Source organism: Suricata suricatta, chromosome 13, assembly GCF_006229205.1.
Source record: "Suricata suricatta isolate VVHF042 chromosome 13, meerkat_22Aug2017_6uvM2_HiC, whole genome shotgun sequence".
In the NCBI taxonomy this organism is placed as follows: Eukaryota; Metazoa; Chordata; class Mammalia; order Carnivora; family Herpestidae; genus Suricata; species Suricata suricatta.
In genome coordinates this window covers 35,937,617-35,956,576 of record NC_043712.1, presented here as the reverse complement: position 1 = coordinate 35,956,576, position 18,960 = coordinate 35,937,617, and the positions used below count along the sequence as shown (strand labels likewise).

General features: G+C 38.6%; 2 protein-coding genes and 1 pseudogene across 2 annotated transcripts in view; all 3 read left to right on the top strand.

The window, feature by feature from the left end:
* The window catches only part of LOC115276725 (phospholipid-transporting ATPase FetA-like), a 106,399-nt gene that overhangs the window by 11,301 nt on the left and 76,138 nt on the right, over nucleotides 1-18,960 (top strand). The window lies entirely within an intron of this gene.
* LOC115276726 (small ubiquitin-related modifier 1-like) lies at nucleotides 11,306-11,863 on the top strand. Its single transcript, XM_029920813.1, has one exon. The coding sequence runs from the start codon at nucleotides 11,352-11,354 to the stop codon at nucleotides 11,763-11,765; it is 414 nt and encodes a 137-aa protein (XP_029776673.1). The 5' UTR covers nucleotides 11,306-11,351; the 3' UTR covers nucleotides 11,766-11,863.
* On the top strand, nucleotides 13,966-16,032 carry LOC115275910 (annotated as a pseudogene).

Below are 18,960 nucleotides of genomic sequence, written 5' to 3'. Positions count from 1 at the left end.
TTGTGTGTGTGTATGTGTATATATATATATATATATATATATATATATACTTTTGTTTATCCTTTCATGTGCTGATGGACATTTGGGTTGCTTCTCCTTGGCTATTATGAATAATGCTGTCATGAACATGAGTACATGAGGTACAAATACCTCTTAAAGTTCCTGATTTTGATTTTTTGGGGTACCTAGAACTGGAATTTCTGGACAGTATGATAATTCTATTAATTTTTTGAGGGCTCACCATATTGTTTTTTGTAACAACTGCACCGTTTTACATTCCCACCAAGACTGCACGAGAGTGCTAATTTCTCCAGATCTTTGCTAGTACTTACTATTTTTTTTAAAAGCAGCCATCCTAATAAATGCAATGGAGCAGGTTTTGGACAAAAGACTTAGAAAGATACCCTGAGACTGTAGTACATTTTAAGAGTTTTTAAGGCACCAGTATAGGGGGAGGGCAGTGTTAAGAGCACAGAGCAGATTTCAGATACTAATAACCACCTAAGGGGTGGTAAAGGGGTAAAGTTGATAACCTCTTTATGAAAACTAAGAGACCTCCAGATATATAACAAGGTATATAAAAACTAATAGTTTTCTTGATAGCAATTACCAATTAGAGAATATAATGGAAGAAAAATTTCATTCATATTAGCAACCAAATCTTAAAATATCTAAGACTAAGCACAAAAAGAAATGTACAAAACCTTGAATGTACAAAATGTACAAAAATATGAAGAAAACTTTAAGCCTTTATTGATGGACAAAAAGATGGCCTGAATAAATGGCAAAACATAGGCATGTTCCTGGATAAAATACAGAGGCTCTCATTTTCACTCAGAGTAAAAGCTAAGTTCCTTAATACAAACAACAGCAAAACCAAGACTCTTAAATGCAGAGAATAAACTGGTGATTTCCAGAGGGGAAGTGGGTGGGGTGATGGGTGAAACAAACAAAGAGGATCAAAGTACACTTATGAACACTGAGTAATGATTTAAAATTGTTGAATCATACTGTACACCTGAAACTAATATAACACTATAAGTTTTACTTCAGTCAAAAAAAAAAAAGTTGAAAGCCTCACAATGTCCGTGTAGACAGCACATAATGTGCCCCCACCTTCCCTGATCTCACCTCTCCTACCACTCTGCTCCTCACCTTCCTGCTCCAGCTACTCTGATTTTCCTGCTCTTCTCTAAAGAATCTTTGTTGTCATTATTCCTTCTGATTGCAACACTCTTCCTCCAGATGGCCCCTTGACTGACTCCCTTGTCCATTTCAAGTTTTTGCTCGATTTTGCCTTTTCTGTAAGGCCTGTATTGATTACCTGACCACTCTTCCCACCCTTACACTCCTCATCACCCTTCTCTCTCTCTCTCTCTCTCTCTCTCTCTCTCTCTTTTTAATGTTTATTTATCTTAGAGCAGGAGTGGGGCAGAGAGAGGGAGACACAGAATCCAAAGCAGGCTGCAGACTCAGCTGTCAGCACAGAGTCTGACATGGGGCCCCAACTCATGAACTGCAAGATCATGACCTGAGCCAAAATCAGACACTTAGCTGACTGAGCTACCCAGGCGCACCTGTGTTTTTTTAATTTTTAAAGTTTTTTAGAGGGAGAAAGAGAGGGGCAAGAGAGAGAGAATCCCAACACAGAGCCTAACACAGGACTCAATCCCACAACCCTGGGATCATGAGCTGAGCTGAAATCAGGAGTCGGACACTCAACCTACTGAGCCACCCAGGTGCCCTCTCATCTCCCTTATCTTGTTTGCAATTCTTTTTCCCTTTTATCCACAGCATTTATCACCTTCCAGCATAATTTATAACTATTCATTGTTTAATTGTTTATTGTCTGCCTTTACTTGCAAAATGTAAACCCCACAAGGACAGGATTCTTTGTTGTATTTGTGTATGTCAAGTGCTGGAACAATGACACAAAGAAGGTGCTTAGGTGCTTGATATATATGTATAGAATGAATGGTGGAGATTTTTCATGTTGAAAACATGTCCATTCTCCAAATTAATCTACAAATTCAAGGAACCATATCTAAAAGTCCCATTAGGCGGGGCACCTGGGCTCAGTTGGTTAAGCATCTGACTCTATTGCAGCTCAGGTCATGATCTAACAGTTCATGAGATCTAGTCCCTTGTTGGGCTCTACACTGACAGCACAGGCCCTGCTGGGGATTCTCTCCACTCCCACTCCTCCACCCCTCCCCCATTCACGTATACTCACTTGTACTCTTTCTCAAAGTAAATAAATAAACTTAAAGAAAATCATAAGTCTCATTATGTTAACTTACTTTTTAAAGTATTTATAGGCAGTCTGCAATGTACTTCTCTCCAGGCCCTTTAATGTGTTGTTACTAAGCCCTGCTTGGAAAATTCTGTCTTCCATATTCGTTAAGCTAACTTATATGTATGCTTTAAGACTCAGCTCAGGATCTAATCCAACAAACTTTACCTGGCTCTCACAATCTGGTTTAGTTACTCCTCTTTTGTGCTTCCATGACACCCTATCCTTACCTCTATCATACTATCCACCACACTGTAGAGCAATTATTTCTTCATATGCCACGCTTACTGGACAGTGAATTTCTTCAAGGCAGTGATAGGGCTATTGTCTGATTCTTTTCTACATTCCCTAGCTCTTATTATAGTACTTGATTATTTGTTAAATGACTTTAAGAGTCCTCTCTTCTAACTTATTCACTTCATTAAACTTCACCAGGTTTCTGCAGTCTCCTTTCATCTCTTCCTATCTGTACTTCCTTTTTGATACTTGAACACTGAGCTTTTTACACTCTTTCTGTTTCCTCAGAGCTGTGTGTCCAACAAACTACCGTGTGTGCATGCATGTGTGTCTGTTAATGAGATTGTCACGTATCACTAGGTTTGTGAAATACCATTATAATATATAATTTCTCCCATAGAATACAATGGCTTAATAAAATAAATAGTTTAAATAAAATGTAATTGAAAAGGTAGATAACCTCTGGATCTTAAATGAAAATTACTACATACATGATAGCAAGTAGACAAAAAAAAAAATCTTTGAGATGCAAATCCTAAGCATTTGGTTAGGCTCACCCACTACCTTATTGAATACTACACACCACACAGAGCATCCAATTTAGATTTATGCTTCAGTGAATTCCCCTATAGTGATTTTCAGTGTGTTATGAGCTTTCATGGTTGCTCATGGAAGTTATACAAATATTAAATCTGAGAATTCCAGATTTACAATACTGCATGTATATGCTAGGGTTGGTGGTATATTAAAACAGCATAAGTTATGGGGCATCTGGGTGGCTCAGTCAGTTAAGCATGCAACTTCAGCTTTGGTCATGATCCTACAGTCCACAAGTTTGAGCCCCGCACCGGGCTCTGTGCTAACACCTCAGAGCCTGGAGTCAGCTTCAGATTCTGTGTCTCCTTTTCTCTCTGCCCCTCCCCCACTCTTGGTCTGTCTCTCAAAGATAAATAAGTGTTTAAAAAAATTTAAAAATTGGGGCACCTAGGTGGCTCAGTTGGCTAAGCATCCAATTTTGGCTCAGGTCATGATCTCAGGTTTGTGAGTTCAAGCCTCACGTCAGGGTCTGGGCTGACAGCTCAGAGCCTGGAGCCTGCCTCTGATTCTGTGTCTCCTTCTCTGCCCCTTCGTCATTCACGCTCCATCTCTCTCTCTCTCTCTCTCTCTCTCAAAAATAAACAAACATTAAAAAAAATTTTTTAAACCCATGAGTTACAGGTTTTTGACCTCAGAAAGTATATAGGTGTTTTCCTTTATGCAGGGGACTCCTGAAATTCCACTTCCTAGGAAACCCTGTTTAGAAGAGGTAGTGAATGAGTCATCTCATGCATTTTAAATTATTTATACATTTTAAATTATTGAATAATGACTGTGTATTAGATTGGTAGATTAATCTGGGGGATCATTTATATTTTTGCAATATTGAGTCTCCCGATCCAGAAACATGTTATTTCTCTACTAATTCAGGTCATCCTCTGTGGCCCTTGGTAAAATTTTGAATCTTTTCACATAGATCCATACATTTATTGTTAGGCATATTTCTAAATATTTTAAATTCTGTTGCTATTTAAGTAGTACATTTTTAATTTTTTTAACTGGTTATTATAAATATCTAGAAAGGATGTTTCATTGTAAATTTATTTTGTAAATAGGCACCTTACTGAAATCTTGTTATTTCTAATAATTTCTAGACGCAGGGAATAAATAGTCCTAAGATTGGAATAGGCAGTGGACATTTTCTTGCCCAACCTTCTCATGTACTGATAAGACTTAGAGTAGTTCAAACAGGCTTGAATTGAACTCTTACATCTCCTGGATCTCTAGTCATTTAGTTTTTTGGGTTTTTTTTTTAATGTTTTATTTATTTTTGATACAGAGAGAGATAGAGCATGAGAGGGGGAGGGGCAGAGAGACAGGGAGACACAGAATCTGAAGCAGGCTTCAGGCTCTGAGTTAGCTGTCTGCACAGAGCCTGACGTGGGGCTCGAACCCACAAACGTGAGATCTGATCTGAGCCGAAGCTGGCCGCTCAACCGACTGAGCCACCCAGGCGCCCCTCTAGTCATTTAGTTTGACAAAATATGGTAAATAGGTGAGGGAGCAAGACTGAGCCAACAGACTGCTAGGATTAGACCTCTCAAATCTGCATTTTGATGTGGTCATCACCAATTAAAGCTTTATAAATTCAGAATTACAATGTACAGCTTGTCCTAGGAGTGACCAGGTCTCAGGAAATCAATTCACTCTTTTCTTTCTGGGAAGAATAATTTATCAACATGAAAGCTAAGTTGGAAGCTTAACATGGGAAGTCCAGGGCATTGCCTTGTAGTGGCCAGCTCTACCCAGAAGACCAAATTAGAGATCGCAGAGTTACAACAAAAAGACCTAGATGTTTTTATGTGGTATTTACATTAAGATACGGTACTCTGATAAACTTTTCTGTTCTAATGATGTTTCTTTCCAAATAATACTGGTAGGCATTATAATCAGAAAACCATTTCCCCCAGCAATGCTTGAAACAATGATAAATGTTTCAGTATTTTTTTGTTCTAAAAACTGTCATTCTGTCACTCTCTCCTAACCAACATGTTAGTTTTAAAGAGTAGAGCTTCTCTTAGATTAGCTCTATTTTAACTTCATGGCTTCCTTTCTAGAAAGGAACCTTAAGCCCCATGCTGAAATGTATTTAGGTTGTACTTTAATCTTATCAGCATATTTATAATTCATCTCTTAAGCTGATTGCTTAAGGAGTGTTTCCATAGATGGGTTAAACATTTATTAATGTTGATTCTCGTTCACTTCTTTCAGGGACATGGGTGGATATGTTTAAAATCTGGTTCCCAAATTCTACATATGCGTCTTTGGGGTCCTATACCCTCCCTATCAAGCATAACACAGCTTCTTGAGGTCAACTATACAGCTGACCACCAAGCATGACTCAGAAGTCTATCCATCAATAGTTACTGAAATTCAGGGATTGTCAGGATTCTCTGTTAAATTGGAATTGCTGAGGAGGCCTATTAAAAATAAATAATTGTGTCCACCTGCTCAGGCTTTTGTCAGAACTGCAATCAGCAGAACTATTACTCTTGCTTTAGACAGTATTTGTTTTGGTGGGCCCAACTGACTAGGCTAGCATGTGATTTGGAATTGTTGGACTAGAAAAAAAAAATGTAGAGTGAATGTCAGTAATGTCACTGGAAACCTTTGAGAGAAAAATTGGAGAATTGAAATCCCTAAAACGGTGTGTGGTTGGGTAAGTTTGAGTGGAGTGCATCTAAGCAACAAAACTAAGATGTCCTAGCTCTGTGCAGAGAAACTAGTAGAGTGCTCATAATTCGTTTTATTAGCTGCTGCTCATGCAGTAAGCAAGTGAATCAGCCAGATATTAGGGCTCAGGAGCCTGGAGCACTGTACCTAGTGTAGTTACCACACTTACCATATGATGGAAGGTGAGGATGGTACTATATAAAGTAGCACACTCAAGGACAGGGTGTTTGTTCATCTCGGTACTACCAGCTGGGAAGAAGATAAAGATAGAACTTACACAGGCTTTACTTTTGGTTCTTTCTTGCTTCCAAGGCTTACAGGAATCAGGAGAAATTTAATGAATAAAGGAATTTATAAATAGAGCTGTCTGAAAAATGTAGAAATCATCTTGAGAGACAGCAACTTCCTACTCACAGGAAGTATTTAAGCGAGTGGCCACGGTTACTAAACAGAGGGAATGACTGCTCTGGGTGGAAGGATGGATTAGATATCTCCCAGTGCCTTTCCAAGTGTGAAATTCTCAAATTTCCAGGATCAGAGTGACTCTGAGAGGCTGTCCACAATCCAGGGAGGCTCCCAGCATAGACATTCCTCATAGGAGTAGAAGGCAATTCTGAACATGATTATTTTAACCTGAGTATAGATTAATTTAGTTCACCCTGGTCCTTCTGTGACTCTCCTTACACCCAATAAAATCCCTTATGATATGAGAAAGCCACTTGACAACTCAAGCTGGCACTGTGATCCAGAGATGTTCCCAGTTTAGTCTCAAACCCAGCATTTCTTGGGCACAGGGAACCTAATTAATACTGAGTGGCTTAGTCGGTTAAGTGTCCGACTTCAGCTCAGGTCATGATCTCAGTTTGTGAGTTCAAGCCCCACATCGGCTCTGTGCTGACAGCTCAGAGCCTAGATTTTGCTTTGGATTCTGTGTCTCCCTTTCTGCTCTTCTCCTGCTCATGGATGGTCTCTCTGTGTCCCTCAACAATAAATAAACCTTGAAAATTAAAAAAAAAAAAAACTGGACTGACTTAAACTCCCACAGCTTGTTGACCTGGTAGCATTAAAAATGTTCTGCCTTCTGCTATGAAGTAGAGTAGTAGACCACAGATCACCAGCAGAGAACTGACATGTGGGGCCCAGAAAATCCATCACACACAAAAAATTGAATATTTGGATTATGTGAATCACAGATACTTCCCACTTCATGGCTGCCACATTTGTGTCTGATGAAGTAGAGCAGCTAAGGTAATTAAGCTAAGCAATTGTGTCTTTGGATTGATTTTAACTGAGAGATGTACATATCCCAGAGCTGATTTTAAACATTATGAGAGAAAAATGTTTGTATTCTTTATAGCAATTGTCTTGAAGTTCAGTAGGAGACATCTTATAACTTGTATTTTTCAGAAAGGGCTAATAGTCTTAATAAATTTACCTATTGCTTGTCTTCATTCTTTTTTTTTTCTTTCAAGTTCATTCAATCCCCTTAGAAGCTTGACCCCATTGCAAGGGCTGTAGAGAACACAGAAATTAATTAGACATGTGACCACACTAGCCAGTTTGATGGAGGAGATAAAATTAAAAAAATAATTATAACACAAGAAAGCACAAATGATTAACTTTAGGAGAATAATACCAGTGATGTGGGAGTTGGGAGATGGGGGGGGGATTATTTCTAGATCTAGGAAAGTGAGAAACTACATTGGATTCATGGAATTTGAGCTTGCCTGTGTTAAAATAGACTTTGAATGATTTTGACTAATAGAGACGAAGGACATTACTGTTGGAAGAAACAGCGTGAGCAGTAGCATAGATGCCGAAAAGTCTGGGCCATATTGAAGGAACTGTACATAGGCCAGTTTGAATAAGGATAAATAGTGGAAAAGAAAGATGAAAGAATAGTTAGGGTTCACATGGGAGCATATTGAATGTATAGCTGATATTTGGACTTCATTCAGTAATCCAAGGGGAGTCACTGAAGGTTTTGAGCTGATCAGTAAGAAGACATGATCAGTGTTTTGTTTTAGGGCAGCAGTGGATAATATATAATATGTAATTTTAAAAAGTTAGAAGCAAATAACAGGATATTGAATCCGGAAGGAAAGTAAAAAAAAAAATATATGAGATGATAATAGGGGGATTAGAAAGCAAGTAATAGCGGGGCACCTGGGTGGCTCAGTTGGTTGAGTGTCCGACTCTTAATTTCGACTCAGATCATGCATGATCTCAGGGTCAGGAGATTACAGTCTGTGCTGGGTGTGGAGCCTGCTTAAGATTCTCTCTCCCGCTCTCTCGGCCCCTCCCCTGCTTGCGCTTCCTTTCTCTCTAATAAAAAAAAAAAAAAAGGAGGAAAGTAATAGCTTCAAAAGACCCTCACATGAAATATATAGGACCTGACAGATAATCAGAGGAGGAACTGAAGGTGATTTTTAGATTCATGAACAAGTTATAGTAATGCAGAAGAGCAGATATGTTTAAAATCAGAGAAGGTGATTAATAAGTAGAGAGTATCTCTTAATGTCTATTATTTGGTTCATGATGCTACTTTCTCAGATTTTACCTTTGTTTAAATAATACCAATTAAACTTCTTTAAAAAAATTTTTTTTTTACATTTTCTTTATTTTTGAGAGACAGAGAGAGACAGAGCTGAACAGGGGAGGGGCAGAGAGAGAGGGAAACATAGAATCTGAAGCAGGCTCTAGGTTCTGAGCAAGCAGTCAGCACAGAGCCCAATGCAGCACTTCTATGAACCATGAGATTGTGACCTGAGCCGAAGTCAGATGTTCAACTGACTGAGCCACCCAGGCACCCCCCCCAACTAAACTTTTTTTAACTTTAAAAAAAATTTTTTTAATGTTTTGTTTATTTTTGATACAGAGAGAGACAGAGCATGAGAGTGGGAGGGGCAGAGAGAGAAGGAGACACAGAACCAGAAGCAGGCTCCAGGCTCTGAGCTAGCTGTCAGCACAGAGCCCGACGCGGGGCTCGAACCCACAACCGTGAGATCTGACCTGAGCCAAAGTCGGAGGCTTAACCGACTGAGCCACCCAGGCACCCCTTAACTTTTTTTTAAAACATAGCCTTTTTAATACTGTGAAAATTATTGAGCAATTTGTATAGTAATATAAATTTATATACCAATAGTAAAATATATTCCCTTTATTATCTAAAAAGTATTTAAAAATAAGAGAAGGTGAGAAATACCATTTTGGAACATGATTATCTTAAACTATGAGCACCTAAGAGAAAATGTCCCACAGTATGATTTTTCAACTACAGATAGTTTTAGGAGCCAGGGCTAAAGATGCAATGAGAGGACTTATTATAATTCAGGGAAAGCACCCACAGAAACAGGGATAAGAACAATGCTTTGGGGGAACAGCCCATATTATGTGAAAGGCATTGTAGAAAAGCTTGATATACTTTATATACTTCTTGCAACCAAGGGGAAGCGATCATCTTAGCATGAGAGATGAAAGACTAAAATTCAGAGTACTTATCTCATTACCAGAAGGTTACCCATTTGATAAGTGTTGGCTCCAAGGTTTAAGTTAAGGTCAGCCTAAATCTGTTAAATCACACTGCAAAGCAATCAAAGAGAGAGGTAGGGGAAGAAAAAATCAGCTCAATGAATTGTTAGAACAAGGAAAGAAAAGACCAAGTATCTTAATGAAATATATAGTGACCATGGGAATAGAAAAGACTGAGGTAGGGGCACCTAGGATGCTCAGTCACTTGAGCTTCTGACTCTTGATTTCACCTTAGGTCATGGTCTTGCAGTTTGTGGGTTTAAGTCCCACATCAGGCTCTGCACTGACAGATTCTCTGTCTCCCTTTCTCTCTGCCCCTCCCCTACCTACATTTTCTCTCTCTTTCTCCCTTCCTCCCTCCCTCTCTCTGTCTCTCAAAAATAAACATTAAAGAAAGAAAACACTGAGGTAAGGAGGCAAAATGTCTTCAAATGGTTACCAGTAGATCCAGCTTGTGTTGGGAATTTGTGCCAAGATCACATAGAAACCAGAGTTAGGTACATCAAGAAAGGCTATGTAGGAACTTTAAACTGTATTTGGCTGAGCTGGGGGTTGAATTCTATCTACAAATTTATATTTTAACTTAAATAATCACTTATCCCAGAAGCATCAAGATATTTTCTAACTTTGTTTTTAGCAGCAGAAACTACTTTTTTAAACTTAAAATATAGGAAAATCCCAGACAAAAGCAAAGCTATTCAAGTTAAGAGAAAGGAGGTGCCCTCCTCTTCCTCCTTGATCCTCTCTACCTTAACCCTATTTCAGCCCCTGAGAAACCTGCCTGCTCTACATGATGCCATTTGAAAACGCCTTCTTTACTCTTTCCTTTTTTCTTTTCTTTGTTTCTTTTTCTCTCTTTCTTTCTTTTTTAGAGCATGTGAATGGGGGAGAGGGGCGAGGCAGGGGGAGAGAGAGAGGCAAGGAGAGAGGGAGCGAGGGAATCTTAAGCAGACTCCATACTCCACACAGAGCCCAACAAGGAGCTCCATCCCATGACCCTGGGATCATGACCTGAGCTGAAATTAAGTCAGATGTTCAATCAATTGAGCTATCCAGGCACCCCTACTTTTTCTTTTGAGTGAGAAAGGGAAGTGACAGGTACTGCCCTTTATTATAAATGAGAAAAGCTAGAAAACCCAAGGAAAAAGTCATGTGCTTTAGGTACAGATAATTTAAGAATCCAACTGAGAATAGAACAGAGATTTCCAAACTCCCTAACAGTCAGTGTTCTCTCTGACCCTTGACTCCAATTACAAAACACATAAATTTGTTTAAGAGAACATAACATTTGGTTTCTAAGATTCCGTTCAACAGACATTTGTTAACTACCTGTATGTGCAAAAACAGTTAAGACTAAGTAAATCTTGACTTATTTTTATAGAGTCAAAGAGAGGGAAAATAAGCCATCTGAAAGCATCATATTTTACTACTTAGTAAGGAGATTTACTGCTTACTTTGTGAGACTACATAATTACAAGCACCAAAAGGAGATTGTGTGGACTGCAGTATATGGTCAGAGCCAATTTAAAACTCACTCTAGGCAGAAAAGAGGGGTTTTTGTAGCACACAATTGCTATACAAAACCTGCCTTGTAGACTTAGCAAGTAACTCCTGAGGAAGACCCTGAGTGCGAACAGAGAAGCAGGAGCTAAGAAACGGAAGTATTTTGTAGGTTCCTTTCTACTCGTTTTGTATTCGAAGTTTATTTTATATTGATCTTCAGCTGTTTTGTTTTAAAGCATCTGAAACCAAATCCAAGTTAATTGAAAGATTATTAGAGGTCCATGAATCACCTTTGGAAGAAGTAGTTTGTCAATGAGGGGGCCATGACTCCCCCCATGTTCCCTAGTAGAGGAGACAAAAGAAAAAAATTCACAACAAAGGAAAGTGGCAAGTTTCCAAAAGCCAAGAAGCTATTAGAAGTAGAAAACTGAGGAGATGGATTTATAGACCCCGGAGCAAGGTTCTGCCTATCAGAGGCTGCTGCTGTGCGGACACCCTGGGTGAAGCCACCGTCACCATGTCTGACCAGGAGGCAAAACCTTCAACTGAGGACTTGGGGGATAAGAAGGAAGGAGAATACATTAAACTCAAAGTCATTGGACAGGATAGCAGTGAGATTCACTTCAAAGTGAAAATGACAACACATCTCAAGAAACTCAAAGAATCATACTGTCAAAGACAGGGAGTTCCAATGAATTCACCCAGGTTTCTCTTTGAAGGTCAGAGAATTGCTGATAATCACACTCCAAAAGAACTGGGAATGGAGGAAGAAGATGTGATTGAAGTTTATCAGGAACAAATGGGGTCATTCAACGATTTAGATATTCTTTTTATTTTTTTTCTTTACCCTCAATCCTGTTTTATTTTTAAAAATAATTATTTTGTAATATGGTGTTCAAAACAGAAATGCAAACTGGCACCCCATCTCTAAAACATCTGGTAATTTGAATTCTAGTGCCCATTATTCATTATCACTTGTTTTCATTGTGCTGGTTTTTGATGATCAAACCTCAACCCACTTCATATTGCCCTCTCCTTTTTAAAAATTACATGTGTGCACAGAGAGGCCACCACCTTTTCCAGGACTGTGCATTTTCAGGCTTGTGATAAATAAGATCAACCATTGCAAGTGTTCATAATGACTTTCCAAATGGCCCTGAAGTTCTAGTACTTGATTTCTTCACTCCTGGACTATGACTTTCAGTGGGAGATGGAAGTTTTTCAGAGAATTCAACTGTGGAAAAATGACTTTTCCTTAACTTGAAGCTTCTTTTAAAATTTGAGGGTCTGGACCAAAAGAAGAGAAATATCAAGAAATGTCAAGATGACAGAGATTGTGAGAGTAATGTCTAACTCCAAAGATGGCTTCATTGAAGAGAAAGCATTTTAAGATAAAAGTCTTGTAGAAGATCCCAGAAAAGTTCTACTTTTCCTTAGCAATTAATAAAGTTATTCATGCTGAAGTGTATTCAACAGAACACTGCTCTTTTTTGTTTTATTTGTTCTTTTTGGCCTGGGATATGGGTTTTAAATGGACATTGTACCAGCTTAATTAAAATAAAATATTTGTAAAAACCATAAAAAAAAAAGTAGAAAACTGAGGGACGCCTGGGTGGCTCAGTCAGTTGAGCAGCTGACTTCGGCTCAGGTCATGATCTCACAGTTTGTGGGTTCAAGCCCCGCATCAGGCTCTGTGCTGACAGCTCAGAGTCTGGAGCCTGCTTCCAATTCTGTGTGCCCCTCTCTCTGCCACTCCCCTGCTGCTCATGATCTGTCTCTCTCTGTCTCTCAAAAATAAATAAATGTTAAAAAAAAAAAAAGTAGAAAACTGAAGGAAGTTTAGTCATGTAAATGGCATCATAGACTAGGAGATGTTTTACCTTCTTCCTACCCCTTTCCAGAGTTTTAAAGAAGATCTCTGTTCTAGAGTGTTTCCCTGTCAGAAAGTAGTTGTGATTGAAATAAAGAGATGAAGCGGGAACTGTAACTGAGAAGACAGACAGAAGGTGGAGCACTGGTAGGTTTTGGACTGTGCCCCTTAAAAGTGTTTTGGGATAAGACTTGCTTTTTTTGTACATGTGCCTCTTTGGCTTTAAAAAAAAAGAAAGAAAACTTTTGTTTTGCTGAGACTCATGTGATACAAATCAAGGGGGAACCTTGATTTCTAGGGTAACTGGAGATTTGTGCATTGGATATAATAGCTAACTCAGAAACCTTAATGGAATAGACTGAAAGCATTCATGATTTTATACAATAGTCTGGGAGAAATATAGCTCTTAGCTTAGTCAGAGAATGATGGGCAGATCTGCCTCGGTATGGGAGTCCTATCCTCAGATTCTGAAATGCAGAATTTTGTTCCTTTGTTGATGAAGAGCTCTATTCTCTGGAAGACAAATTTGTTCACTAAGAGCCAATTAGGATTTGTATGCATGCAGTCTATGACATTCTAATACTAAGAGTCACTGGCTATGCTGGTATCACAATTATGCTACTGCCAGACTTCATTGTGTTTATTATAGTTATATAGTTTTCAGATAAATATAAACTTTAAGACTTTCTGTAAACCTTTCCACTTAGTAAATTTGCCAGGTGTGTGAGTGTGTGTGTGTGTGTGTGTGTGTGTGTGTGCGTAAAATCACTGGGTGAATCAGGATGCTGGCAGTATAGAATCACAGCTGGGGCTTGGAGGAATTTGAAGCTGTTTGTACCATTTTGCCAATTGGAAAACTGAATTAGTAAATCAGTAACTTCACTCCCAACCCCAAGTTTCGGTAAGATTGTCTTCATTTTTATGTTATGTGATTTAGTTCAAGGTCTAGACAGCTTGGAGATGATCAGCTGAAGGTGGGACCTGTTATTTCTACCTTTAGATTCTCATGTCCAAATCCTATAACCATGTCTTATAGAAGCTAGTGTTATCCCTTGCCTTCTCTTTAATGTTTCTTCTTATGAGTCTAGAGTTTTTCAACCTTCTTGTTAAAATATTATGCACCTTCTCCCAGATGTTTAGTAACTGCAGAGGGAAAAATAGTTTAAAGTGGAGAGTTCTGGCAGACACCCTCTTAACCAAGCAATCTAGGTTCATATCACCAGGAATACACATGACAGTATGTATCTCCTGATAGGATGCAATGAGAAGGCCACATCAGACAAACCCAAGTGAAGGCACGTTCTACAAAACCCTTCAAAAGTGTCAAGATCACCTCATTCATTTCCACTGGTCTTGTTGAGCAGCTCCAGCTTCTGTCATCACTGCCCCTCCGCCACTGCTGCCCCCGCAAGACTTTGCTATTGACAAAGCCACCTGCCGCGACTCATCACACCCAATTCTCTCCACTTTGTTCCCCACCAACCGCAACCATTGACAACACCTTGTCGGGTTATTCAAGTGACCAAGACCGTGGCCGGGATTAAGGGTTTGGTTCACCTCGATTTGAGGGAAGTAAGGCAGGGCCCTTATCTGGAAAGAAGTTTGGAAACCCTGGGGAAAAACTAGTCAAAAAGAAGTGGAATATTTATGAGCTGCCCAAATTTGAGAAGAATTTTTATCAAGAGCACCCTGATATGGCTAGGCACAAGAGGCGGATACATACAGAAGGAATAAGGAAATACCATTAGAGGTGACAACTGCCCAAAGCCAGTTCTGAGTTTTTATGAAGCATACTTCCCTGCTAACATAATGGATGTCATCACAAGACAGAATCTTACTGAACCCACTGCTATTCAAGCTCAGGGATGGCCTTTTGCTCTAAGTGGATTGGATATGGTTGGAGTAGCACAGACTGGATCCAGGAAAACATTGTCTTATTTGCTGCCTGCTATCATCCACATCAATCATCAGCCATTCCTAGAGAGAGGTGATAGGCCTATTTGCTTGGTGCTGGCACCAACTCGGGAACTGGCCCAACAAGTACAGCAAGTAGCTACTGAATACTATAGAGCATGTCACTTGAAGTTCACTTGTATCTATGGTGGTGCTCCCAAGGGACCACAAATTCATGATTCAGAGAGAGGTATGGAAATCTGTATTGCAACACCTGGAAGACTGATTGACTTTTTGGAGTGCGGGAAAACCAGTCTGAGAAGAACCACCTATCTTGTCCTTGATGACACAGATAGAATGCTTGATATGCGCTTTGAACCCCAAATAAGGAAGATTGTGGGTCAGATAAGACCTGATAGGCAAACCCTAATGTGGAGTGCAACTTGGCCAAATGAAGTAAGACAGCTTGCTGAAGATTTCCTGAAAGACTACATTCATATAAACATTGGAGCACTAGAACTGAGTGCAAACCACAATATTCTTCAGATTGTGGATATATGTCATGATGTAGAAAAGGATGAAAAACTTATTTATCTAATGGAAGAGATAATGAGTGAGAAGGAGAATAAAACCATTGTTTTTGTCGAAACCAAAAGAAGATGTGATGAGCTTACTAGATAAATGAGAGACAGGTGGCCTGCCATGGGTATCCATGGTGACAAGAGTCAACAGGAACGTGACTGGGTTCTAAATGAATTCAAACATGGAAAAGCTCCTATTCCAGTTGCTACAGATGTGGCCTCCCGGGGGCTAGATGTGGAAGGTGTGAAATTTGTCATCATTTAGGACTATTCTAACTCCTCAGAGGATTATACTCACCGAATTGGAAGAACTGCTCGCAGTACCAAAACAGGCACAACATACACTTTCTTTACACCTAATAACATAAAGCAAGTAAGCGGCTTTATCTCTGTGCTTGGTGAAGCTAATCAAGCGATTAATCCCAAGTTGCTTCAGTTGGTTGAAGACAGAGGTTCAGGTCACTCCAGGGGTAGAGGAGGCATGAAGGATGACAGATTGTTCTGTGGGCAAAAGGGGTGGATTTAATACCTTTAGAGACAGGGAAAATTACGACAGAGGTTACTCCAGTCTGCTTAAGAGAGATTTTGGGGCAAAAACTCAGAATGGTGTTTACAGTGCTGCAGATTACACCAATGGGAGCTTTGGAAGTAATTTTGTATCTGCTGGCATACAAACCAGTTTTAGGACTGATAATCCAACAGGGACTTACCAGAAGGGTTAAGATAGCACTCAGCAATACGGAAGTAACGTTCCAAATATGCCCAATGGTTTGAACCAACAGGCATATGCGTATACTGCTACTGCAGCTGCACCTATGACTGGTTATCCAATGCCAACAGGATATTCTCAATAAGACTTTAGAAGTATATATAAATGTCTGTTTTTCATATGTGCTCTTTATATTGTGTGTTATCAAACAAGATAGTTATTTAAGAAACATGGGAAATGCAGATATAACTGCAGTGCAGCAGTAATTATGGTGCACTTTTTTGCTATTTAAGTTGGATATTTCTCTATATTCCTGAAACAATTTTTAGGGGTTTTTTTTTGTACTAGAAAATGCAGGCAGTGTTTTCACAAACGTAAATGTTCAGTGATTTGAAATACAATAAATGAAGGCAACACATGGCCTTCCAATAAAAAATATTTGAAGACTGAAAAAAAAAGTGTTAAGATTATGAAATCCAAGGAAATAATGAGGAAAATTCACAAACTGAAGAGACATACAGCTAAATGGAATGTAGGATTCTGGAGCCAAAAAAAAAGGCGGGGGGAGGTCGGGGGTGGGGAAGAAAAAGAAAAGAAAAACAAAAAACAACAACAAAAAATGACATTAGTAGAAAGAATTCTTTCTGTACTTTATATAAACTCAGTTTATAGTGTTATACGAAGGTTAAGTTCTTAGTGTATAATTCTTTACTATGGTATGTAAGATGTTAACATAAGAGTAAGGTGGGTGAAGGAAATATGGAAATTCTCTATAGTATTTTTGCAATTCTTCTGTAAGTTTAAAATGATCTCAAAATGAATTTTTTTTGTAATGTGGTGACCAAAATCGGCCTACTCTTTCAATAAGGGTTAATTAAAAAAATTACTCTCCTGAGTAAAATAGGAAGAGTATTTCTTATGATTGGTGTATTCACTTTAATTTTTTAGTTCTTTTATAATTATGTGTTGAATAGATATAAAGTTTATAACAAATGTGTAAGTTGTAAAGAGTAACAATATCATGAACACAGGTGTAGCTTGAAGCTCTCAGTATGCCTTTTCCATCCTCCCTACTCTCTACCTAACCTTTATCCTGAATTTTGTACTTTGTATCCTGTTGCTTCTCTTATAAGTTTAGCCTGAAAACATATGTCCCTACTGATACAGTTTTGCATGATTTTTATCTTTATGTAAGTGGAATATGTATTCTCTTACAATTCCCCCCTAAACATTATATTCCTGATATTTTATCCTGCTAATGTATTTTACTGTAGTTCCTTCATTTTCATTGCTATGTAGCTTTTTTATAGGAACATAAGAGTGCCCCAATGTTTATAGCAGCATTATCTTCAATAGCCAAATTATGGAAATTGCTCAGTATCCACTGACTGATAAATGGATAAAGAAGATGTGGTATATGTATATATAATGGAAGATTACTCAGCCATAACAGAATAAAATCTTGCTATTTGCAACAACATGGATGGAGCTAGAGAGTATTTTGCTAAGTGAAATAAGTCAAAGACAAATACCATATGATTTCACTCATGTGGAATTTAAGAAACAAAACAAACGAGCAAAGGGGGGAAAAGAGGGAGAGAAGCAAACCAAGAAACAGACTCTTAACTATACAGAACAAACTGATGATTACCAGAGGGGAGGGAAGTTGGGAGATGAGTGAAATAGGTGATGGGGATTTAGGAGCACACTCATAATGAGCACTGGGTGATGTAGGGAAGTGTTGAATCACTGTATTATATACCTGAAACTAATATTATAGTGTATCTTAACTAATTGGAGTTTAAATAAAAACTTAAAAAATAAAAGGAACATAATACAGGTTACTTCTCTATTCTACCATTAATAGCTATTTTGTTGGTTTCCAATTTTGCTGTTATAAGGAATGTTACCATACACATCTTTGTATCTGACATATTATGAGAGTTTCCCTAGGACATATACATAAAATGGTCTAGCTGGGTTGTAGGATAAATCTTTATCAACTCTAAGATAAAGCCAAATTATTTTCCAAAGTGGTTGTCTAATTTTTAATAACTGTCAACAATATGTAAGTGTTCCAGTGGTTCTACTTTCTCTCTAGCACAATATTATTAGACCTAAACTTTTTTTTTTACCAGTTTAGTGGACATGTATATAGAAATTTTAAAACATTGATTGCCATTTATTGATTGACTACTTTGAATCAAGCACTGTGGCAGACATTTTCACACATTATTTAATCTTCTCATACCTCTTCTCAGTCTGGTGGTAGAAGCTAATGTACTTAGTTTGCAATAGCAATAGCATAATTACGCCTCTCTCTTTCTCTCTGTCTCTCTGACAAACTTACTCTTTAGTGGGTTTTTCTCTTTCTTGTATGTCCCTAATTTATTTCCTGTTTCTTTTTTTAAAATCTCATTTTAGAAGAAATTTGAGGGAAGGCTTTCTGATTTCTAAGTGGTTAATAACTTGTCCCAAGTCACATTGTCATTAATTAGTAGCAGAGTGGAATTAAACCTGGGTCTGTAGCTTCTAATCTTTTTTCTTTTCTTTTCTTTTCTTTTTTTCTTTTTCTCTCTCTTGCTTCCCCTCCTCCCTCCTCCCCCCCACCCACCCACATTCCGTTTCTTCCTCCCTTCTCTCACATTTTTCTGCTCCTCCTCTGAGGTTTGTTTGTTTGTTTCCTCTAACAGCTTAAATGTAATTTCCAGTAGGCTGCTATGTAATGTGATGTGCATGCAGAGAACGTCACCAGATTGAGTGAGTTCCTGATTCTAGCCTTTAACAGTCATTACTCAGGCATCTGGCAGACCGTTAAGTGCCTTGTAACCGTTTCACATTCCTAGCTATGCTTCTTGTGTGGATTTGGCCAGACTACCCTCTAAAAGCTGCTGGTGGCCCTGCAGGAGCTGGAGAGAAACAGGACTTCAGGACATCCCATTCTTGGCTCATCTTTCTTGGCAGCAGTAGAAACTCAAGCCTACTGTGGAGGTGTACACAACTAAGAGTAGGACTAGGTGCCTAGATAATGGTGATATTAGAACTGCTAACATTTGTTAGTAGAACACAGGTT

Excerpts from the sequence above, each read along its gene's own strand:
- LOC115276726 (XM_029920813.1), top strand. The coding sequence starts at position 11,352 with ATGTCTGACCAGGAGGCAAAACCTTCAACTGAGGACTTGGGGGATAAG.